Source organism: Dicentrarchus labrax, unplaced genomic scaffold (genome assembly GCF_905237075.1).
Source record: "Dicentrarchus labrax unplaced genomic scaffold, dlabrax2021, whole genome shotgun sequence".
In the NCBI taxonomy this organism is placed as follows: Eukaryota; Metazoa; Chordata; class Actinopteri; family Moronidae; genus Dicentrarchus; species Dicentrarchus labrax.
In genome coordinates, this window is record NW_026136706.1 from 26,475,280 (window position 1) to 26,499,702 (window position 24,423).

Here is a 24,423-nt window from a genome sequence, read left to right on the forward strand (position 1 = left end):
TTATTCTTACAATTGCTAATTCATTATCATGGCCAATAGTGAAAGACAATGTTTTCACGAGGTGGAAATTTCACCATTATCTTGGTTTTAAGCATTAAGCAGAAATGGGAACAACATCACAGTATAGTGCAAGTTCAGCCCTCCAGCTATGAAATGCTCTATAAACTTTGAAAATACACTGAGCAGAGGCCACATTTTTAACACTGAATTTTTGTTTCCATTTACATTGTTCGGTTGTCTTGCAGAATACGTAAAAGTCATCTAACTAATATTTATTTTCTCTTGTCTTTATTTGTGTTCCAAAAGTAACAGAAAGTAATCAATTTACACTATTTTAATATTGTTATACTTAGGATATTAAGTGATACTTGGATTAGGTTACTGACTACATTTTTTAACAGGTAATTAGTAATTGTATCGGATTTAGGCATACCAATAAGATAACCGATAATTTCTAATTTTTGTGTTTCAACAAGAGGTTTATAACCTGTAGTTTATGCAAACTTTGTAGCTAGAAAGGCTGAGATGTAGTGAGCAAAGATGGATGATTTAATATTCCACTCTGTTCTTACCAAATCTAACTGACATCACTATTGTTAATGGAACAACAAACAACAATTTTGACTCTGAAAATGTTTATTTGTTTTGTTTTGTTTTTATGACTTCTTAGTAAGTTTATTATATATATATATTATATATTTTTTTCATTTGCACATGTATAAACATTTGCCATATTCTAACCTCACGTTAAATAGCAGGATGACATTGAATAGCATCATTGTGTAGCTCTGTTTTCAACAAAGAAGGCCACCCAAACAACAAACTACAATAAAACAGTTTTTACTTTAAATTACTAATTTTACTGTCACTTACGACTGAAAAATGTGAGATTTCCTGTAGTTTTGGTCTACATTTCATTAATCATGCCTTATGTTCTGGCAATATTTTGATATGGACTGACTGAACTTGCCACTGCAGAAAAGCTCTTCACTTCACCTGCTTGAGCTATAATTAACATTAGTTCCACAATTTGACACATTTGAGTAAAATTGCCAGGTGACATATGGCCAATTTCTGGCTCAGACTTTCAACTGCCATAGCTTTTGAATGAACTGTTCGGTTAGGTCTTGTGATTGCAAAAATCGCAATTGCAAAATCGTAGGTTAATTTATCTGATTCTCTTGTGGGATGACAGCAGGATTATATTTAAAGGAGCATTTCACCCGTGGAAACATTAATATTTATTGAAAGTGGGTTATATATGTAGTCGAAATGTAACATACATTTTGAATTTGGTGCCTATTTGACCGAGAAAAGACAGAAAGTGACTTTAGGGCGCATTTGTATTAAAGACAACAACTTCCACAATGCACAGCTCCGCAAGTCGCTACCACTAACAACAACAACAAAGTGAATGTAAACCATTTATTTACAGAAATATATCAACAACAACAAAAATAAATATGTTAACAATGACAGTTATAGTTCCTCCTGAGCGTCCTCAACTTCTTGGTGCCCGCAGTACTGGCCATCTGGAGCTGGATATTTCTGTCGGATACCCTGCACCGCATAAGCGGGTAAAACGAAACGATGGCCTCGACCCAATCTCTCGCCTCGCAGGACCCATTCCAGAAAGGCTGTTAGGCGATATTGTCTACAAGACATTGAGCACACAGTTAGCGATGCATGGTCTTTGTGTTTAGCGTGCCACAGTAGTTAGCAATGCAACTGCAAGCTGTTTGTGCAGTAAAGAAGCTAGTTCAGTTGGCTGACGTTACGTATTAACCGGGAATAACTTTGTGATAATGCTTGAACAAATTGTGTACATACACGCCAGAAAATAGAAACACTCACTTTACAGTCAGACGTCCGTGTGTCTGTAGGCGCACAGCGAGAGCACAGGCACCAGCAGTCCGCCCCAGCTTGAGCCAGTCCGTGACAAGGGTAGTTTACTGAACCCAGGAGCAGACACACAGACAAGATGGACGGTTTAGGGGTCTTTATTCCGCACACACACACTGGATGAGGGGCGGCCGCGGCAGGAACAGGCAGGTGAAATGGCAAGCGAGACCGGAGACACGGAGGCACAGGAGACTGACTCTGGGAACTGAACTGCACACAAGGGTTCCTGGAGCAGAGGACTGGAGGAGACAGGCTTCAGGAGAGATACGTGAAACACAGGATGCACATGTAATGACGGAGGGAGTTTTAACCTCACCGCCACAGGATTTATGATTTTGTCCACTTCAAAAGGTCCAATAAATCATGGAGCCAGCTTTCGAGACTCTACCTGCAATGGCAGGTCTCGAGAAGACAGCCATACCTTCTGACCAGGAGTGTAATCGGGGGCAGGGAGTCGGTGGCGGTCCGCCAGGCGTTGGTTTCGAGCCGCTGTCCGTAGCAGGGCGGCACGAGCCTCAGACCAAATCCGGCGGCAGCGGCGCAGGTGGTCTTGTACTGACGGGACAGCCACCTCCTCCTCCTCCTCCTGGAAGGGGAACAATGGAGGTTGAAAACCATAAGCCACCATGAACGGGGACATACCTGTGGCAGTGCAGGTGAGGGGGTTATGTGCATATTCAATCCATGGAAGAAATGTGCACCAGGAGACCGGATGTCGGGAAGCGACACAGCGCAAGGCAGCCTCCAATTGTTGGTTAGCCCGTTCTGTCTGGCCGTTGGATTGTGGGTGGTACCCTGAGGAGAGACTGACTGAAGCGCCCAAGGCCTGGCAGAAGGCTTGCCAAACCTGGGAGGCGAATTGTGGACCACGGTCTGAAACAATGTCCTGAGGGATTCCATGTAGGCGGAACACGTGGGTGACCAGGAGTTTGGCAGTTTCCAGAGACGAGGGGAGCTTGGGCAGAGGCACGAAATGGACAGACTTAGAAAAACGATCAACAATGGTGAGAATAGTGTCATTACCTTCAGAGGTAGGCAGTCCGGTAACAAAGTCCACAGCGATGTGGGACCAAGGGCGACGTGGAACGGGCAAGGGGTGTAATAGTCCAGCTGGTGGCTGGTGGGAGGATTTACCGCGGGCACAGACAGAACAGGCGGCCACAAAAGCTCTTGTGTCTCTCGCCATGGATGGCCACCAAAACTTCCGCCGTAGGAAATCCAGTGTCCGCTGGTAACCAGGATGGCAAGAGATCTTAGAGGCATGAGCCCACTGAAGGACCTGGGACCTGGTAGAGTCTGGAACAAAAAGCTGGTTAGGGGGGCCGTTACCTGGGTCGGGTTGTGAGCGTTGTGCCTGCTTCACCAGAGCCTCAATCCGCCAGTTTACTGCTGCCACCACACGAGAAGCCGGGAGGATGGTCTCTGGTTCAGTCTCCTGCGTTTCGGGGTCAGCTTGGCGTGATAGGGCATCGGGCTTGGCTTTGCGGGACCCAGGTCGGTAGGTGAGGGTGAAAACAAAACGATCCAGGAATAAAGCCCACCGGGCCTGACGGGAGTTGAGCCTTTTAGCCGAGCGGAGGTACGCCAGGTTCTTGTGATCCGTCCACACGATGAACGGGAGAGCAGCGCCCTCCAACCAATGCCTCCACTCCTGAAGGGCTACCACCACCGCCAACAGCTCTCGATTCCCAACATCATAGTTCCTCTCTGCAGGGGACAGGCGTCTGGAGAGGAAGGCACAGGGGTGCAGCTTCTGGTCTTTGGGGGATCGCTGGGAGAGTACAGCTCCAACGCCAGTGTCCGAGGCATCCACCTCCACCACGAACTGGAGAGAGGGGTCTGGGTGATGCAGCACCGGGGCAGAAGTAAACAGTTCTTTCAGGGCTAGAAATGCGTTTTCTGCTTCAGGGGACCAGGCAAACGGTACTTTCACTGAGGTGAGTCTAGTCAGGGGGGCAGCTACCTTGCTATAATTTCTAATAAAGCGAAGGTAAAAGTTAGCAAACCCCAGGAAGCACTGCAGCTGTTTGCGAGTGGTTGGTCTAGGCCAATCAGCCACGGCCTGAATCTTGGCTGGGTCTGCTTTAACCTGCCCCCGCTCGATAATAAACCCCAGGAAAGACACGGATGTCACGTGAAACTCACATTTTTCAGCTTTCACAAAGAGCTTGTTCTCAAGGAGTCTTCGAAGGACCTGTCGAACATGCTGAACGTGTTCCTCCAGAGACTGGGAAAAGATGAGTATGTCATCTAAATAAACGAATAGGAACCTGTTCAGCATGTCCCTCAGCACGTCATTGACTAAAGCCTGGAACACAGCTGGCGCGTTGGTCAAGCCAAACGGCATCACCAGATATTCAAAGTGGCCTAAGGGGGTGTTAAAGGCAGTTTTGGTAGATGGTATGCGTTTCGGAGGTCTAATTTCGTGAACACTTGAGCCTTATGAAGGGGTTCAAATGCCGGATCAATGAGAGGAGAGGGTACTTATTCTTAATGGTGATGTCATTAAGCCCTCGATAGTCAATGCAAGGGCAGAGGGTCCGGTCTTTCTTGGTCACAAAAAAGAAACCTGCGCCTACCGGAGACGAAGAGGGTCGAATTAGCCCTGCCGCTAGTGAGTCACCTATATACTTCTCCATGGCCTCGCGTTCTGGTCTGGAAAGGTTATACAGGCGACTAGTTGGCAGAGTGGAACCAGGAAGCAGCTCAATAGCGCAATCATATGGCCTATGAGGAGGTAATGAGACGGCTCGATGTTTACTGAAAACCTCCCCTAGGTCGTGGTATTCTACAGGGACTGCGGATAGATCGGGGGGCTAGGGAGGTTTGGAAACAGTGGGAGATGACAAAACACTGGCGGACTGGAGACAATGTGAATGACAGTGAGCGCTCCAACTAGAGAGTGAACCAGTAGACCAGTCAAATTGGGGGTTGTGAAGTTTAAACCAGGGAAAACCTAATACTACGGGAGCGTTGGGTGAAGAAATGACCAGCAAACTAATCTCCTCACGGTGATTACCAGAAAGGATAAGAGTGAGAGGAACGGTTTGTCGAGTAATGTTAGCTAGATGTTTTCCGTCTAAGGCATTAACGGGTTGGTTGTCAGGGAGTTTGACAGTGGGAATTTTTGCCTGAAGCACGAATGCTGAGTCAATGAAACTCTCCTCGGCACCCGAGTCGACCAGAGCTGTGAGGGGAATGGAGTTTAACTGCCAGCGAAGGGAGGCATTTAATTGCATGCGAGTAAGAGGGGCTGAGGTGGAAGTGGCGACTTGGCTCACAAGAGTACCACCATTCTCTGGTGAGCCTAATCTTTTGGCAGCTGGGGGCAGGCAGCCAAGAAGTGACCGTGCTGGCCACAATAAATGCATAACCTGGCCCTAATCCGGCGTTGGCGTTCTGCCTGAGTGAGGTGGGTGCGACCCAATTGCATCGGCTCTTCTACGGGCTCGGGGGGTACCTGGCTCGAGGGGCGTTTGGATGGGGCTGCTAACTGGGGACCTACCGAGATGGTGGCTCTGGGTAGGGTATGGAAAGGAGAGGCTTGTGGGCGCCCCCACTTCTCACGCCGTCTCTCACGAAGACGATTGTCAAGCCTAATCGCTAGTGAGATTAGCTCATCGAGGCTAGCAGCGCTATCCCTAGCCGCTAACTCGTCTTTCATAACCTCGGACAGCCCATGCACGAAAACAGTCTGTAACGCCTCTTCATCCCAACCACTCTCGGCCGCTAAAACTCTAAACTCGACGGAGAACTCAGCTACTGAACCAGATCCCTGACGAAGATTCAGTAAATGCTTAGCTGCCTCTTTGCCTTGCACAGGATGATCAAAAACCTTTCTTAATTCCTCAGAAAATCGCTGGAAGGTATCACAAATAGTGGAGTGCTTCTCCCACAGGGCGGTTGCCCACTGAGCTGCTTTCCCTGACAATAGGCTAATCACAAAAGCCACTTGGGCGCTATCAGAGCTGTAGGTAAACGGCTGTTGTTGGAAAACTAGCGAGCACTGAAGCAGAAACCGCCCACAAGCCCCCAAATCCCCAGCATACCGTTCAGGTGTAGGAACGTGTGGTTCCCGGGGCGGGGGGGGAGGAGAAGCTGCATGCGGCATGACTGGGGAGGCAGAGGGAGTAGCTGCTTCAGTGGTGGTGGTAGGAGCTGTGGGAGGGGTGGAGACCTGATCGAGCTTGGATCCAAGGGCGACCACACTGCAGCGAAGGTCTTGGATGGCTGCCACGATCTCGTCGAGGACCTTCTTGTGTTGGCCCACTCGTTGTCCCTGTCCCAGTGCGCTCCGGACGGAGTCTGGGTCCGCTGGGTCCATGCTGGCCAGATTGTTCTGACAAGGGTAGTTTACTGAACCCAGGAGCAGACACACAGACAAGATGGACGGTTTAGGGGTCTTTATTCCGCACACACACACTGGGGGGGGATGAGGGGCGGCCACGGCAGGAACAGGCAGGTGAAATGGAAAGCGAGACCGGAGACAGGGAGGCACAGGAGACTGACTCTGGGAACTGAACTGCACACGAGGGTTCCTGGAGCACAGGAGAGAAATGGTTAGACAAGGGAGCTGGTGCAGGAGAATCACGGGTGGACATGTAGAGGAAAGCTAGACACTGAAAGGAGCCACGAAAGTTACCACTAAGTTGGCTGAAACAATCTGGCGATGAATGGGAGGAAAACCGGGTTCTTGAAGGCTGAGGCATGATGAATGATTGAGAGCAGGTGAGACAGCAGACAGCAGGTGAGGAGAATGGAGGCCGCACCCTCATCAGGCACACAGGGAAGGAGGAGGAGCAAAGGGAGCAGGAGGGGAGCAGAGCCATGACAGTCCGGGCTCCTCGTCCGCGACAGGCAGGTCCTCTGCCTCGGCTGCAGCAGCCTCAGCTGCTCTTCGCTATATTGCGGCTCATAAAGGTAGCCACGAACATCTGATTCGACCATCATACTTTCGAAATTTCTTCCATATTAGATTGATTACCATAGTCGTAACGTCTGGCTCGCTAGTGCCTCCGCTTAGCTTCCAAACAAGATGGGGGTTACATTTTTTAGTTTCTGCAAGTGAAGTCCCACCCACTGATCTGTAATAGGTCTGTAGCGTGAGTGAAAAAAAAATGAGGAAGTAGTGTTTGTAGTCTCACCCCCTCTACAGAGATATGAGACTTCCTGCTTCCAATGACGCAAAATGACGATTTTTACATCATTGGAAGCAGGAAGTGCAACACTAAAATCCTTATTTCTCCCCTCTCAGGGAAAGTGAGGGAATGATGCACGACCATTCAAAAATATGACTGGGGTTCTAATGATACAAAGCTTAATGCAAATGGGTGAAGTGTTCCTTTAAATTCAAAAGCACCTAAAGTACCATAAGTGCAGTTGTATGACGATGGAATCGAACAAATATGGTGTTTGAAGATCCCATTAGTATTAGTAGTAGCATCCAACCAAGTCTCTGTCAAAAACATAAAATCAAGCTAAGAAGTTATAAAATCATTGATTAAAAAGTGAATTGTTACACAGGGACCTAAAATTAAATAGGGCTAGTTTTAGGCACTAACAAGATTATTGGCTCACTGATGTTGTAGCAAAATGTTAACTGACAGAGTGAACGTCCCATTGTCAGCTGATTGAGTTGGAAATGGGGAAAAGGGAGGAATAGAGAATGTAAATAGTATGTGAGATAATCAGTTTTACACTTAGCGGATTAAGGGCATTAAGTGTCACCTCCTTAGTGCTGAATTTAATTCTAGGAACTTGGCCCCAAAGCAGGTGTAAAGCATTGGAAACAAAAACAGAACCCATGACATATTACATTCCTGCAGTGAAAAAGGGATTGTCTACATTCAAATGTGAACCTGTACTAAATATCCTCGACTGGGTGTGAGCACTGACAGTTTTTGTGCTTAAAGCTAAGGGAGTGTTAAGCACTAACACAGACTTATGTTCTGGATCTCCTCCTCTCCTTTCCAGCTGTACAGGCTGACCTGGTGGTCCAGATATAGCCAGGAGCCTCGGATTGATCTCACAGGCTCCCGGATGACCTCTGACCCAGTGAACTCTGACTCCAGCCCTGATTCTAATTGCTTGCAGAGAGCTGTTCTGTGGCTCTGTGGTCTGAATGGTTTAAGTTCTGGCTTTGTATCTCCAGTTATTGAAAACAGTGAACTTAACTCCCTGCAGGAGGAGCCACTCTGGAGAAGAGTCTGCAATGTAAATGCCCTGCTGCTACTGGCTGTAAATGTGTTTCTATGGGGATACTTGGCCTAATGTGCAGGTTTCATTAAATACTGAAGATGATGTTATCAGCCAGCTGTACTAGACTGTTTTGTTAACATTGTTTGGTTAAAGGCTTGGTCCAGTGGCTAAACCAATTCTGTATTCTGTGCAACAATAGGCTTTTGTAATCTTATCAGGAAAGAGATTTTTGACTAACAATGATCAAGGGACACTGATTTAACAACTGAAAAGGTCTTCAACTGATTTATAAGGTCTGTAATCACTGTTTAAACACTCTTTAAAAAGGAAGCTAAGAGCACTCTTCATTCATTCAAGGGAAATTATTTGGACACCACTCTCAGACGTGGGGGTGCATATGCATAGGTAATAAATGGAAAAGAATGGAAAAGAAAAAAATGTTGTCCTGGAGATACTAGATTGTCATCATTCAGACACCAAATGTATTACTGACATTCCATTTAGCAAGTGTTCCCACAGTGCTGCATGACAAGGGAGAATACATTTTTCCCCAAAATCTTTTCCACCCAAATCTTATTTAGCTGTTGCTCATATATATCTTTGTCGTCTGCCCTTTCAGTTGTATGGCAACATATTAGTGTTAATAGCCGCAAGCGCAAAAGAGATCCATATGTGCGTGTAAATAACTTTTGCAAGTTCTTTCACAGGACTGGCACGTAGAATTCCTTTGCTCACGCAAGCAATATTGTAACCTGCGAGGAAAAAAAACATGCGTGACTCCCGAGTGAACAACCTCTTGCTCTCCTGCTGGCAAAACTTTAACCTGCAAGTGGTTTGCCTTTTGGCAGTAAATTGGCTGACCCATTCGCCAGTGGATCTCTACATATGATTATGTACAGTCTTGGGGCCTCACGTATAAATGGGTATGCTGGTTTTCACGTATAAAACTGAATGTGACATGAGAATGTGCATACCGAATTTCCCACAGATAAAATGCCAGGGAAAATGACAATTTCCTCTGTTTATGCAACATGGAGATGTTAACACATGTCTGAGACTGTACATTTGCTGCGATGCACTGACATCCATGATGCACAGGAGGTAAAGCACACAGATCCATCTCCCCAGAAAGAAAACTAAGTGCCAGATGGACAAATGCACTCACTCACTAACATGGCATGCCTATGCCACAGGAGCTGTGGATGAACCCTACCCAGGTCCACCAAAGCAGAGTGCAGCAGCTATATAGTTAAGAATAACATACACGTCTGAGTCATGCAGGCAGGATGTCAGAGATGGGGGCTTCTCATTGCAGCGATCCTTCCTTCATGTGCCCTCAATTCTGACTTTCCTGAGCCCACAACAGTAGCAGCAACACAGTTATCTGAACCGGCTGCATTGGCCACTCTTGTGACTCTTTATTCTTGTTGCTTATTATTATATATTGTTGCTTATTATCATTATTACAAACCACCAAATAAATCATTTTAAGGCCTCACCACCAGTGATCAGCACCTCAATCTCACACTTTTTTTTTTCATAATATATTTATTAAATTTTTGTATATAACATGATACACAAAAAACAAGAATCAAAGAGAAAGACAAACAAACATGCAAAAAAACCAAAAAAAAAACAACAACACAGGGCATATTTAATAAGAACAATTAAGTACACTGCTGCATAACTAACATCTTAGCACAAATTCTAAACAATGAGAGGTGGATGGCACTCTATGAACTTCCTTGCTGGTCAGGGTCAATGTCATATTTATCAAGGTGAGCCAGAAATGGCTGCCATATATTCGAGAATTTATTAAGATTGTCCATCATGCCATATTGAACTTTCTCCATATGTAAAATACCAGTGAGCTCACTCAACCAAGTCTTAAACTTAGGCACAGTATCTGACTTCCAGAGTCTTAAAATCACTTTCTTTGCAATTACCATTCCATACATAATTGTGCTCTGTACCGAAACATTGTGTTTCAGTATCCAAGGAGAAATCCCAAATAATGCAATCTCCGGGACAGGTTCAAACACACAGTTGTACACATCAGAAAACCACTTAAATATGTCACACCAAAATGTATACAGTTTCAGACATGTCCAAAAAAGGTGGGTCAGAGAGCCCTCCCCAGATTTACAAAGATTCTGTGCAATTTGGTTTTTGAATAATGAAGCCTGTGCATCCCCTTAAATTGGATTAACTGGTGCATGGCATTAATAGAACAAGATCGGGTCCTACCAAGGCGCTCCTTCCAAACATCCTCCCCAATCTGCACTCCCAGCTCCTCCTTCCAGGATTCTTTCAAAGAGTGCGTGGCATAAACCACATATATGAAAATATATTTACAAAGCCTGAGACCAATTTTTTGGATTCAGGCGGACCCAACAAAAGCTTATAAATAATTTTACCTTCCGGGAGAGACTCAAAGTTAGGCATACATTGACGGACATAATTCCTAATCTGCAAATATCAGAAAAAATTTGTTGTGGGAAGAGAAAACTTGTTTTTTAGTTGAGTAAAGGTGGCGAACTGTTAATATACAAATCTTTCAAAGTAACCAAACCTTTTAACCTCCAAATGTTGAAGGACCCATCCGAAAGGGATGGGGAGAATGCATGAGTGCAATATATTGGGGCATGAATAGAAGTGTCTGGCAACCTGCAACCCTTTCTAATTTGCCTCCATATTTTTAAACAATTAAAAACTATCCACCTTAGTTGCAGGGGGTCTGGGTGCTGAGAAAAGAAGTGCTGGAAGAGAACTGTTCTTGCAGATACTTTCATCTTGTAACCCACCTGCCAATAGACAAGGGCCCTAGCATTCGCTGCCCAATAATAATGCAGGAAATTTGGTAATCCTAACCCTCCCATTTCTGCTGGTTTATGTAAAAACCCTCAGGGTTCGGTACTCAGGGTATGGTGCTCTCTCCCTTTCACTTCACCCTTTACACCTCGGACTTCATCCACAACAAAAAAGTGGCCGGCTGTGGTGCATAGGCAGAGCAGGTCGCCCCCTAATTGGAAGGTTGTTGGTTCGATCCCCTGTTCCTGGTGCCACACGTCGAAGTATCCTTGAGCAAGAAGTATCCTTGAGCAAGATACTGAACCCCAAATTGCTCCCGATGCTGTGCGTCTGTGTGTGAATGTGTATGATTGGTCGTGACGTGCTACGGTAAGCGTACTGACTCATTTCCGGTTTACTTCCTGCTCTGTGTACACTGTTTGGTGCTGTAGCTCTGTCAGTGAACGCTAAATCTAAATTAGTTTTACTTGTTACAGTTTTTCCCGCTTAACATTTAAACGTAGACTAGTTCTACCTAAGCACTCGGAGTTACTCCTTCTTTTAGCGACTTTTCGCTATTTTCAAAGTTTTTCATACACGCTAGCTTCAGTAACATTAGCAGTTAGCTATGGCTTCTCCCTCTCCCTCTCCTCTGCTCTGTCCTGCTCAGTGTGTCAGATGTTTACTTATTCCTCTGCCTCCTTTAAAGATAATGGTACATGTATTAAGTGTAGTTTATTTACTGCGCTGGAGGCGAGGCTTAGTGAGTTAGAGGAACGGTACCGCACCACGGAGATATCTTTAGCCGCTATAGTTAGCCAGCCCCCAGTAGCCGGTGCGGTCCGACCGAAGGTAGCTTCTGTTAGCCGTTCCCCCGGTAGTTCCCGAGCAGCTGGGAAGACAGGGAGGCTGGGTGACTGAGCGAAGGAAGACTAAAACGCCGAAGCCCACAGTTCACCACCAACCCATTCACGTTTCTAATACATTTAACATAAGTCTGTAACTCTGTTACTGTTGTGGGTTTTGTGTCCGGGGGTAATTGGCTTTATGTTGGTCTGTATTTAGTTAAAGTGCTCAGTCAGTAATATGTTTGTGTCGCTGTTAGAAAGAGCAGAAAACCTCCGAGTGAACAAACTGTAGCTGCTCATCAGCTGTTAGCTCGTTGAACTAGCGCTAGCTTTGTTATTCCGGAGCCATTGTCCTGCTCCGCTAAGCTGTGTGTGTGTAAATGTACCGGAGGTAAAGATAGAGCTACCGTGAAAGAGAAATAGTCAGACTGTGATCAAGCCTCCTTAGAAGCTAACAGAATACAGAGAGTGAGTTATGGTGATTATTGTGTAACTTTATACTGACGTGCTAACGTTATCTCAGCTAGCGCTAGCTTCGTTGTTTCTCTGCTTCGTTCAGGTGTGTGTGTGTTACGTGTGTAAATTAACTTGATCAACGTGCACCAGAGTTAACACTAGAGCTACAGTGAGAGAGAAATAGTCAAACTGCAGGGATTCATTAGTTTAGTAATATTGTGTAACTTTGATTAGCACCCAGCAGCTGGGGTTGCTCACTAGGCTTTATGTGGAGTCAAACCGCGACGAATAAAAGTTTTCTGGTCTGTTTATTTAGCGTTACTGAAGTACTGCTATTACTGACGATATAAGTGTAGGTCCAGTGTAACATCCTATAGTCATATAATCTCCTATTGTATTATAAACACTGAGGCTCACTGCTAAATGTCTGTTATTGCACCGGGAACTTGTTACAACATCAGTTACAGTCACAGTAAATGTCCTGTGTGTGTGTGTGTATATCTGCTGCCATTAGATAGACATTGTGTTGGTAACCTCAGACTGTTTCAACAACACATCACTACAGTTAGCTGCAACAAGGAACCACCAGAGACACTGCTTATTATTTTAGTTTATAACTTAGGACTACTGTGAGCCACAATGAGCTGTTGTACTTGTTTTATATTACACTGTATATTATATTATACTGTATATTATATGCTGCCTTACAAGTAACACTGAATCCTCCATGTTTTACAGGTGACCTGATGAAGCTCAGGAGTTCCTGGACCTTAACTAGAAACAACTGCTTGACTAATGTTGTTAATATTATGGAATATATAATATGTTTAACTTCACTGGGCTGTGTAGACTGTAGGTCACTGCTCACTGCTGTACCTGGAAAGACATAAAACACAGTGTTGGTTCTCATAGTTAAGGTATAAACACTAACATTATGTGATAGAGGTTAATAATATATATATATATATATATATATATATATATATTAGTTATATGTATGTATATGTAGTTAATATAGCAGTATTTACCTGAGGAAAACGTCACAGAAAGCTGTAATCCTGATTGTTGTTGTTGTTCATTTGTCCGTGATTTCAGGTCAGACTCCCGCTCTAACATGTCCGCTGGTGAAGTTTTTGCTTTAGAAGCAGTTATTGAATTAATATTGACGGTAGAAATGAAGCTAATCTCAGTAGCAGTGAGGAGCTACCTGCCGGCAACGAAGGGGAGGGGCCGGAGCGTCATCCGCGTGAGCCGCGTCATCTGCGTGAGCCGCGACCAATCAGAGCAGACTGGGCTTTTCTGGAGGGGGGTCTTAAAGAGACAGGCGCTAAAACCGAGCGATTCAGACAGAGGCTGAAAAGAGGTGCTCAGCTGTAGGCAGTATGAGAAATATAATGTGTTTTTTGAACATTAAAACATCTAAACCTATTGTAGGAGAGCCACAAAATACAATTATGAACCTGAAAAAGGGGCATAATATGACTCCTTTAAAGGGGACATATTATGCAAAACCAACTTTTTAATCATTTGATTATGTACATTTGGGACTCTGGAGGGCCTATCAGCAGGCAAAGTGTTCAATCATTGGCTGCACAGCCCAACACAAATTTACATATGTACATTTATGTACATTTGTGTAAATTATTTTTTTTTAAGGCAATGTCCGGCTAGAGTCAGAAAAACCGGAAGGTGTCTGAACCTTCCTGTCGGACTGTTTTCACAACCTCGGTCAGTACAACACTGGACTGGCTGAAAGACTGTTCCTGAAAGAGGGATTGTACCAACTGTCTGTGGAGAGTCGGCAGAGGAAGAAACTGTAAGTATTTTTAACAATTTATGCTGTTTTTCATTGTTCGTGTAATGCTAGCACATGCTAACCGCTGTTAGCTGCAGGAGCCTCAGTGATGCTAATGTAGTTATTGTTTGTTAAATGTTAAAAGATGAACATGAAACTTATAAGATGAGGTTAATTTATTAAGCCAGCTGGTGCAGATGTCTCCATATTCTCCCCTGCTGATATTTTTATAGAGATTCACACAAAGTTTATTATAAGTTTATACCGAGAATCACCAAGCTTCGTGCTGGGGGGGGCTCTGTAACTGAGAGAACGGGGGTAATTATGATTTATGTTGGTCTGTATTTAGTTAAACGTGCTCAGTCAGTAATATGTTTGTGTCGCTGTTAGAAAGCGCAGAAAACCTCCGAGTGAACAAACTGTAGCCGCTCGTCAGCTGTTAGCTCGTTGTGCTAGCGCTAGCTTTGTTATTCCGAAGCCATTGTCCTGCTCCGCTCAGGTGTGTGTGTGTGTGTGTGTGTGCGCGCGCGCGTGTGTGCGCGTGCGTGCGCGCGCTGCTGCATGTAAATTTACCGGAGGTAAAGATAGAGCTATCGTGAGAGAGAAATAGTCAAACTGTGATCAAGCCTCCTTAGAAGCTAACAAAATACAGGGAGTAAGTTATGGTGATTATTGTTCATGATGCTTCTTGTGTAACTTTATACTGACGTGCTAACGTTATCTCAGCTAGCATTAGCTTTGTTGTTTCTCTGCCTCGTTCAGGTGTGTGTGTGTGTTACGATGTGTAAATTAACTTGATCAACGTGCGCCAGAGTTAACAATAGAGCTACTGCGAGAGAGAAATAGTCAAACTGCAGGGATTCATTAGTTTAGTATTATTCTGTAACTTTGATTAGCACCGAGCAGCTGGGGTTGCTCACTAGGTTGTTTTGTGGAGTCAAACCGTGATGAATAAAAGTTTTCTGATCTGTTTATTTAGCGTTACTGAAGTACTGCTATTACTGACGATATAAGTGTAGGTCCAGTGTAACACATATTCATATAATCTCCTATTGTATTATAAACACCGAGGCTCACTGCTAAATGTCTGTTATTGCACCGGGAACTTGTCACAACATCAGTTACAGTCAGTAAACGTCCTGTGTGTGTATCTACTGCCATTAGATAGACATTGTATTGGTAACCTCAGATTGTTTCAACAACACATCACTACAGTTAGCTGCAACAAGGGACCCACCAGAGACACTGCTTTATTATTTTATTTTATAACATAGGACTACTGTGAGCCACAATGAGCTGTTGTACTTGTATTATATTATACTGTATTATATTATATGCTGCCTTACAAGTAACACTGAATCTTCCATGTCTTACAGGTGACCTAATGAAGCTCAGGTGTTCCTGGACCCATCAGAGGACAGAGACAGCTGCAGCATCAGGACAGTCTGGGTATCCAAAGGAAGACGCATCAAGATGAACACTGACTGCAGAGCTCCATTACCAACTCACACTTCAATATACTTGAAACCATAAACCTTGATGTAGGACAGGATCTGCACAGTTTACATAAAAGTTATAGCTTTGTTACTTACAACATGTGTAACTGGAATATGAATGAAATATAAATAAAGTGTTTTACTTTTAAGAAGAGTTTTGGTCATTTTTAAATTCAGTAATAAGTGTGGTTTTATATAAATAACATGTTATTTCACCGAGGTTTTATGAAGATTTCCTGCATGTACAAGAGTTGAAAACTTGATTTGTGTTACATCTATCAATATGGAAATGTGGAATTTAAACCTGTAGTAAATGACCAAGCAATGCAATACATTACTGTCTCACATTCAAACTTTATTATGTTGGAAGATAAATGACATCATAATTTTTACAGTATATAATATAAATTATAGAATATTCAGTATACAGTATTTTTAATGGGGTTCAAACATAATTGCAGCTTTTACAAATATCTGAAGGTTAACTTTGGTAATAATACTTTTAAGTTAAAATATCAGACTATGAAATATGGATACAGTACAGTTGGTTACTTGGCAGTTTTTAAACCACATGAACAAGTTACTTTATTAGATGAGTGATTCCTTCAGTTATGATGTTGACATGTTGTACAGGATAAAGTATTCCAGGTTTCTGTTTCCATGGTCTCAGTAAACTAATGTGTATAAAGAATATAACAGATGGGAGGTTACAGTAATCATTATACTATTACTCTGATTACTTTGGTACATTTACTGGGTGTTTCTTCACTAAAAACAACTGCTTGACTAATGTTGTTAATATTATGTAATATATAATATGTTTAACTTCACTGGGCTCTGTAGACTGTAAGTTAGGTCACTGCTCACTGCTGTACCTGTAAAGACAAGCATAAAACAGTGTTGGTTCTCATAGTTAAGGCATAAACACTAACATTATGTGATAGATAGAGGTTAATATATATATGTGTGTGTTTATGTAGTTAATATAGCAGTATTTACCTGAGGAAAACGTCACAGAAAGCTGTAATCCTGATTGTTCATGTTGTTCATTTCTCCGTGATTTCAGGTCAGACTCCCGCTCTAACATGTCCGCTGGTGAAGTTTTTGGTTTAGAAGCAGTTCTTGAATTAATATTGACGGTAGAAATGCAGCTAAACTCAGTAGCACTGAGGAGCTACCTGCCGGCAACGAAGGGGAAGGGCCGGAGCGTCATCCGCGTCATTGCGTGAGCCGCGTCATAATGCCGACCAATCAGAGCAGACTGGGCTTTTCTGGAGGGGGGCCTTAAAGAGACAGGAGCTAAAACCGAGCGATTCAGACAGAGGCTGAAAAGGGGTGCTCAGCTATAGGCGGTATGAGAAAAATAATGTGTTTTTTGAACATTAAAACATCTAAACCTATTGTAGGAGAGCCACAACATACAATTATGAACCTGAAAAAGGGGCATAATATGACTCCTTTAAAACTGCTGGCTAAAGATAATCGTAAATATAGTAAGATTGTTATCCACGTCGGCTGTAATGACACCCGTTTACGCCAATCGGAGGTCACTAAGATTAATGTGGAGTCGGTGTGTAATTATGCTAAAACTATGTCAGACTCCGTAGTTTTCTCTGGACCCCTGCCCAATGTGACCAGTGATGACATGTATAGCCGCATGTTGTCATTCCACCGCTGGCTGTCGAGGTGGTGTCCAGAAAACAATGTGGGCTTCATTGATAACTGGAAGCCCTTTTGGGGAAAACCTGGTCTGATTAGGAGAGACGGCATCCATCCCACTTTGGACGGAGCGGCTCTCTTATCTAGAAATATGGCGAAGTTTATTTCTAAAACCTGACAGTCCAGAGTTGGGACCAGGAAGCAGAGCTGCTGTCTTACACACTTCTCTGTGCTTTCTTTAGAACAGTCACCCAACCAAAACCCCATAGAGACTGTGTCTGTCCCCCGACCACCTAAATTATTTAAAGAAATAAAAACAAGAGGAGTTCAACATAAAAATCTAATAAAAAATAAAACTAACTCCTCAGTAGCACAAAATAAGAGAATGAAATGTGGGCTGTTAAATATCAGGTCTCTGTCCTCTAAAGCTGTTTTAGTGAATTAATTAATATCAGATTATGATATTGATTTACTTTGTCTTACTGAGACCTGGTTGTCCCACGAGGAGTATGTTAGCCTAAATGAATCCACCCCCCCCAGTCATATTAATACTCACATTCCTCGAGGCACTGGCCAAGGAGGTGGAGTAGCAGCCATATATGATTCGAGCATTTTAATGGACCCTAAACCTAAACTAAATTATAATTCATTTGAAAGCCTTGTTCTTAGTCTTTTTCACCCAAACTGGAAAACACTGCAGCCAGTTCTATTTGTTATAGTGTACCGCGCTCCTGGACCGTACTCTGAATTTATATCTGAATTCTCAGAGTTTTTATCAAGTTTAGTCCTTAAATCAGATAAAGTAATTATTGTAGGTGATTTTAATATTCATGTGGAAGTTAACAATGACAGCCTTAGTAACACATTTATATCATTAATAGACTCAATTGGCTTCTGTCAGAGTGTAAATAAACCAACTCATTGTTTTAATCACACTCTTGACCTTGTTCTATCATATGGCATTGATATTGAACATTTAATAGTCTTCCCACATAATCCTTTCCTATCTGACCATTATTTAATAACTTTTGAATTCCTATTATTAGATTATAAGCCATTAGGCAAAACTTCCTACAGCAGATGTCTATCTGACAGTGCTGTAGCTAAATTTAAGGAGGAGATTCCTTCAGTGTTTAATTCAATGCCATGTCTGAATTTAACAGAGTCCTATAACGACTTTAGTCCCTCTGAAATTGATAATCTTGATTATCGATAGTGCTACAGGCTCACTACGATCAACATTAGACTCTATCGCTCCTATAAAAAGGAAATTATTAAAACATAGGAGACTAGCACCTTGGTATAACCACCAAACCCGGCAGTTAAAACAAATAGCTAGGAAATCTGAAAGGAAATGGCGCTCTTCCAAATTATCAGAATATCGCTCAATTTGGCATGATAATCTTAAAACTTATAGAAAGGCCCTCCGTAATGCCAGAGGAGCCTATTACTCAGCACTAATAGAAGAAAATAAGAATAACCCTAGGTTCTTCCTCAGCACTGTAGCCAGGCTGACAGAGAGTCACAACTCTATTGAGCAACATATCCCCATAAACTTAAGTAGCAATGACTTCATGAGCTTCTTCTATAATAAAATTATTACTATTAGAGAGAAAATTATTCACCAACTGCCATCAACAGTTATCAGTGGCTCTCCAAGTTCAGGGACTTTTACTAATGTAAACTCAGATATATATTTAGACTGTTTTTCTGCTATCGATCTTCATCAGTTAACTTCAATCATTTCTTCATCGAAGCCATAAACCTGTCTATTAGACCCGATCCCAACTAGGCTGCTTAAAGAAGTTGTTCCCTTAATTGGCACTTCTTTACTGGATATGATTAATCTTTCTTTATTATCAGGATATGTACCACAGTCCTTTAAAGTAGCTGTAATTAAACCCCTTCTTAAAAAGCCCACTCTTGACCCAGGGGTTTTAGCCAACTATAGACCGATTTCTAATCTCCCCTTCCTCTCTAAGATTCTGGAGAAAGTAGTCGCCAAAGAGTTCTGTGACTTTCTACATAACAATAGTTTATTTGAGGATTTTCAGTCAGGATTTAGAGTTTATCACAGCACAGAGACAGCTCTGGTTAAAGTTAATAATGACCTTCTGATTGCTTCTGACAATGGACTTGTCTCTGTACTTGTATTATTATATCTTAGTGCTGCATTTGACACCATTGACCATCATATTCTTTTACAGAGACTTGAGCATCAAATTGGCATTAAAGGAACCGCACTAAGCTGGTTTAAGTCATATTTATCAGATCGCTCGCAGTTTGTACATGTTAACGATGAATCTTCAATAAATACTATTGTTAGTCATGGAGTTCCACAAGATTCTGTACTTGGACCAATACTATTTACTTTATATATGCTCCCTTTAGGCAACATTATTAGGAATCACTCCATTAACTTTTACACAACTTTTCACTGTTATGCAGATGATACGCAGTTATATCTATCAATCAAGCCCGATGAAATTAATCAATTATCTAAATTACAAACATGTCTTAAGGTCATAAAATCCTGGATGACTAAACTTTGATGTTAAACTCAGAAAAAAACGAAATTCTTGTTCTTGGCCCCAAAAACCTAGACTCACTGTCTAAAGATATAGTTACTCTAGATGGCATTAACTTGGCCTCTAGCACCACTGTCAGGAATCTTGGAGTTATCTTTGATCAGGATTTGTCATTTAACTCCAACATAAAGCAGACCTCTAGGACTGCCTTCTTTCATTTACGTAATATTACAAAAATTAGACACATACTATCACAGACAGATGCAGAAAAACTAATCCATGCATTTGTTACTTCAAGGCTGGACTACTGCAACTCTTTATTATCAGGTTGCCCCAATAAGTCCATTAAAACGCTCCAATTAATTCAGAACGCTGCAGCACGAGTACTGACAGGAACTAGAAAAAGAGATCACATCTCTCCTGTACTAGCTTCTCTGCATTGGCTCCCTGTAAAATGTAGAATAGAATTTAAAATCCTCCTCCTCACCTATAAAGCTCTTCATGGTCAGGCCCCTTCATATCTTAAAGAGCTCATAGTACCCTATTACCCCACTAGAACACTACGTTCTCTGAATGCTGGGCTACTTGTGGTTCCTATAAGTCTCTAAAAGTAGAACAGGAGCCAGAGCCTTCAGTTACCAAGCTCCTCTCCTGTGGAACCAGCTTCCAGTTGTGGTTCGGGAGGCAGACACCCTCACCACATTCAAGAGTAGGCTTAAGACATTCCTCTTTGATAAAGCTTATAGTTAGGGCTGGATCAGGTGAGTCCTGAACCATCCCTTAGTTATGCTGCTATAGGCCTAGACTATCGGGGGATTTCCCATGGGGCACTGAGCTCCTCCCTTCCTCTCTCTTTCTGCACTCATTCATGGTCCATTAATGCATGTTACTAACTTCACTTCTTCCCCAGAGTTCTTGTGCTTTTTCGTCTCGCAGGTTCTTATCGATCCTGGTGGAGCCTCCTGCCATGGTCCTGCTAGATTGCCATTGCCAATACTGTTGTTGCTGTGCACCTGTCTGTCTGTCTGTCTGTCTGTCTCTCTCTCTCTCTCCCTCTCTCTCTCTCTCTCTCTCTCTCTCTCTCTCTCACCCCAACTGGTCGAGACAGACGACCACCCACCTAGAGCCGAAGGATCTGTCCTAGGTTTCTGCCTTTTAACAGGCACTTTTTCCTTGCCCTTGTCGCCAAGTGCTTGCTCATGGTGGTACTGTTGGGTGTCTGTAATTAATGTTTTAAAGAGTTCGGTCTAGACCTGCTCTATTTGAAAAGTGTCCTGAGATAACTTCTGTTATGAATTGGCACTATACAAATAAAATTGAATTGAATTGAATTAAATTGTAACACTCTGCTAGCCAATCAGGAGGTGTGTAACACTCAGCCAGCCAATCAGGAGGCGTGTAACACTCTTCTACCCAATCTGGAGGCGTTTAACACTCAGTCAGCCAATAAGGAGGAGTGTCACACTCAGGAATCGAATTAGGAGGCATGTAACACTCAGGCAGCCAATTTGGAGGCGTGTAACACTCAGCCAGCCAATCAGGAGGCGTTTAACACTCAGTCAGCCAATAAGGAGGAGTGTCACACTCAGGAATCGAATTAGGAGGCATGTAACACTCAGGCAGCCAATTAGAATGCCTTTGACATTCAGCCAGCCAATCAGAAGGCGTGTAACACTCAGCAAGCCAATTAGGAGGCGTGTAACACTCAGGCAGCCAATCAAGAGGCGTGTAACACTCAGCTACCAATCAGGAAGCGTGTAACACTCAGCTAGCCAATCAGGAGGCGTGTAACACTCAGACAGCCAATCAGGGGGCGTGTAAAACTCAGCTAGCCAATCAGGAGGCGTGTAATACTCAGACAGCCAATCAGGGGGCGTGTAACACTCAGGCAGCCTATTAGGAGCGGTGTAACACTCAGGTAGCCAATCAGGGGGCGTGTAACACTCAGACAGCCAATCACGGGAAGTGTAACACTCAGACAACCAATCACGGGAAGTGTAACACTCAGACAGCCAATCAGGGGGCGTGTAACACTCAGGCAGCCAATCAGGAGGCGTGTCACACTCAGTCAGCCTATTAGGAGCGGTGTAACACTCAGCCAGCCAATCAGGAGGCCTGTAACACTCAGCTAGCCAATGAGGAGGCGTGTCACACTCACCCAGCTAATCAGGAGGCGTGTAAAACTCAGCCAGCTAATCAGGGGGCGTGTAACACTCTGCCAGCCAATCAGGAGGCGTGTAACACTCAGCCAGCCAATTAGGAGGCGTGTAACACTCTGCTAGCCAATCTGCAGGCCTGTAACACTCAGCAGAAAAATGAGGAGGCGTGTCACACTCAGCCAACCAATCAGGAGGCGTGTAACACTCAGGCAGCCAATCAGGAGGCCTTTGACATTCAGCCAGCCAATTACGAGGCGTGTAACACTCAGCCAGCCAATGAGGAGGCGTGTCACACTCACCCAGCTAATCAGGGGTCGGGTGACACTCAGACAGCTAATTAGGAGGAGTGTCACACTCAGGAAGCCTATTCGGAGCGGTGTAACACTCAGGAAGCCAATCAGGAAGCCTTTGACACTCAACCAGCGAATCAGAACGTCTGTAACACTCTGCCAGTCAATCAGGAGGCGTGTAACACTCAGCTACCAATCAGGAGGCGTGTAACACTCAGCCAGCAAATCAGGAGGCGTGTAACACTCAGCCAGCCAATCAGGAGGCGTGTAACACTCTGCCAGCTAATCAGGGGGCGTGTAACACTCAGGCAGCCAATCAGAAGGCGTGTAACACTCTGCCAGCCAATCAGGAGGCGTGTAACACTCAGCCAGCCAATCAGGAGGCGTGTAACACTCTGCCAGCTAATCAGGGGGCGTGTAACACTCAGCCAGCAAATCAGGAGGCGTGTAACACTCTGCTAGCCAATCTGGAGGCCTGTAACACTCAGCCGAACAATGAGGAGGCGTGTCACACTCAGCCAACCAATCAGGAGGCGTGTAACACTCAGGCAGCCAATCAGGAGGCCTTTGACATTCAGCCAGCCAATCAGGAGACGTTTAACACTTAGCCAGCCAATCAGGAGGCGTGTCACACTCTTCTAGCCAATCAGGAGTCGTGTAAAACTCAGCCAGCTAATCAGGGGCGTGTAACACTCAGCCAGCCAATCAGGAGGCGTGTAACACTCTGCTAGCCAATCTGGAGGCGTGTAAAACTCAGCCAGCCCATCAGGAGGCGTGTAACACTCAGCTAGCCAATCAGGAGGCGTGTAACACTCAGGCAGCCAATCAGGGGGCGTGTAACACTCAGCAAGCCTATCAGGAGGCGTGTAACACTCAGGCAGCAATCAGGAGGCCTTTGACATTCAGCCAGCCAATCAGGAGACGTTTAACACTCAGCCAGCCAATCAGGAGGCATATAACACTCAGCCAGCCAATAAGGAGGCCTGTCACACTCAGACAGCCAAACAGGGGGCGTGTAACACTCAGGCAGCCAATCAGGAGGTGTGTAACACTCTGCTAGCAAGTCTGGAGGCGTGTAACACTCAGCCAGCCAATCAGGAGGCGTGTCACACTGAGAAATCCAATTAGGAGGCGTGTAACACTCAGCCAGCCAATCAGGAGGCCTGTAACACTCAGCTACCAATCAGGAGGCTTGTAACACTCAGCCAGCCAATCAGGAGGCTTGTAACACTCAGTCAGCCAATAAGGAGACGTGTCACACTCAGACAGCCAATCAAGGGGCATTTAACACTCAACCAGCCAATTAGGAGGCGTGTAACACTCAGGCAGCCAATAAGCAGGCGTGTCACACACAGGCAGCCAATTAGGACGGGTGTAACACACAGCCAGCCAATCAGGAGGCGTGTAACACTCAGCCAGCCAATTAGGAGGCGTGTAACACTCAGGCACCCAATAAGGAGGCGTGTCACACTCAGACAGCAAATCAGGGAGCATGTAACACTCAGCCAGCCTATCAGGAGGCGTGTAACACTCAGATAGCCAATCAGGGGGCGTGTAACACTCAACCAGCCAATCAGGAGCTGTTTCACACTCAGGCAGCCAATCAGGAGGCGTGTAACACTCAGCTTGCCAATAAGGAGTCGTGTCACACTCAGCCAGCCAATCAGGAGGTCTTTGACATTCAGCCAGCCAATCAGGAGACGTACACACTCAGCCAGCAAATCAGGAGGCATGTAACACTCAGTCAGCCAATAAGGAGACGTGGAACACTCAGACAGCCAATCAGGGGGCATGTAACACTCAACCAGCCAATCAGGAGGCGTTTCACACTCAGGCAGCCAATTAGGAGGCATGTCACACTCAGGCAGCCAATAAGGAGTCGTGTCACACTCAGGCAGCAAAGTAGGACGGGTGTAACACACAGCCAGCCAATCGGGAGGCGTTTGACATTCAGCCAGCCAATCAGGAGGCGTGTAACACTCAGGCAGCCAATAAGGAGCCGTTTCACACTCAGGCAGCCAATTAGGAGGGGTGTAACACTCAGGTAGCCAATCAGTAAGCCTTTGACTCTTAGCCAGCCAATCAGAACGTGTGTAACACTCAGCCAGCCAATCAGGGGGCTTGTAACGCTCAGCCAGCCTATCAGGAGGCGTGTAACACTCAGACAGCCAATCAGGGGGCGTGTAACACTCAGCTAGCAAATCAGGAGGCGTGTAACACTCTGCTAGCCATTCTAGAGGCGTGTCACACTCAGCCAGCCAATCAGGAGGTGTGTAACACTTGCGCAGCCAATCAGGAGGCG

General features: G+C 44.4%; 1 protein-coding gene and 2 long non-coding RNA genes across 7 annotated transcripts in view; 2 read left to right on the forward strand and 1 right to left on the reverse strand.

Moving 5' to 3' along the window:
• Window positions 1-8,210, forward strand: part of slc5a9 (solute carrier family 5 member 9) — a 49,750-nt gene extending 41,540 nt beyond the window's left edge. For all 5 annotated transcript variants that reach the window (XM_051403279.1, XM_051403282.1, XM_051403281.1 and 2 more), the window contains one exon: window positions 7,876-8,210. In XM_051403279.1, coding sequence (XP_051259239.1) covers window positions 7,876-8,172 — 297 coding nt within the window. In that variant the 3' untranslated portion in view covers window positions 8,173-8,210. The remainder of the gene's footprint in view (window positions 1-7,875) is intronic.
• A 3,867-nt stretch (window positions 8,211-12,077) lies between these two features.
• On the forward strand, window positions 12,078-15,637 carry LOC127365384 (uncharacterized). Its single transcript, XR_007885184.1, has 3 exons — window positions 12,078-12,206; window positions 12,933-14,010; window positions 15,366-15,637. It is a non-coding gene; the product is annotated as an uncharacterized LOC127365384 (long non-coding RNA).
• On the reverse strand, window positions 12,458-13,372 carry LOC127365385 (uncharacterized). The gene is made up of 2 exons (XR_007885185.1): window positions 13,223-13,372; window positions 12,458-13,070 (listed from the first exon to the last, which is right to left on the reverse strand). It is a non-coding gene; the product is annotated as an uncharacterized LOC127365385 (long non-coding RNA).
• Window positions 15,638-24,423: the final 8,786 nt, after the last annotated feature.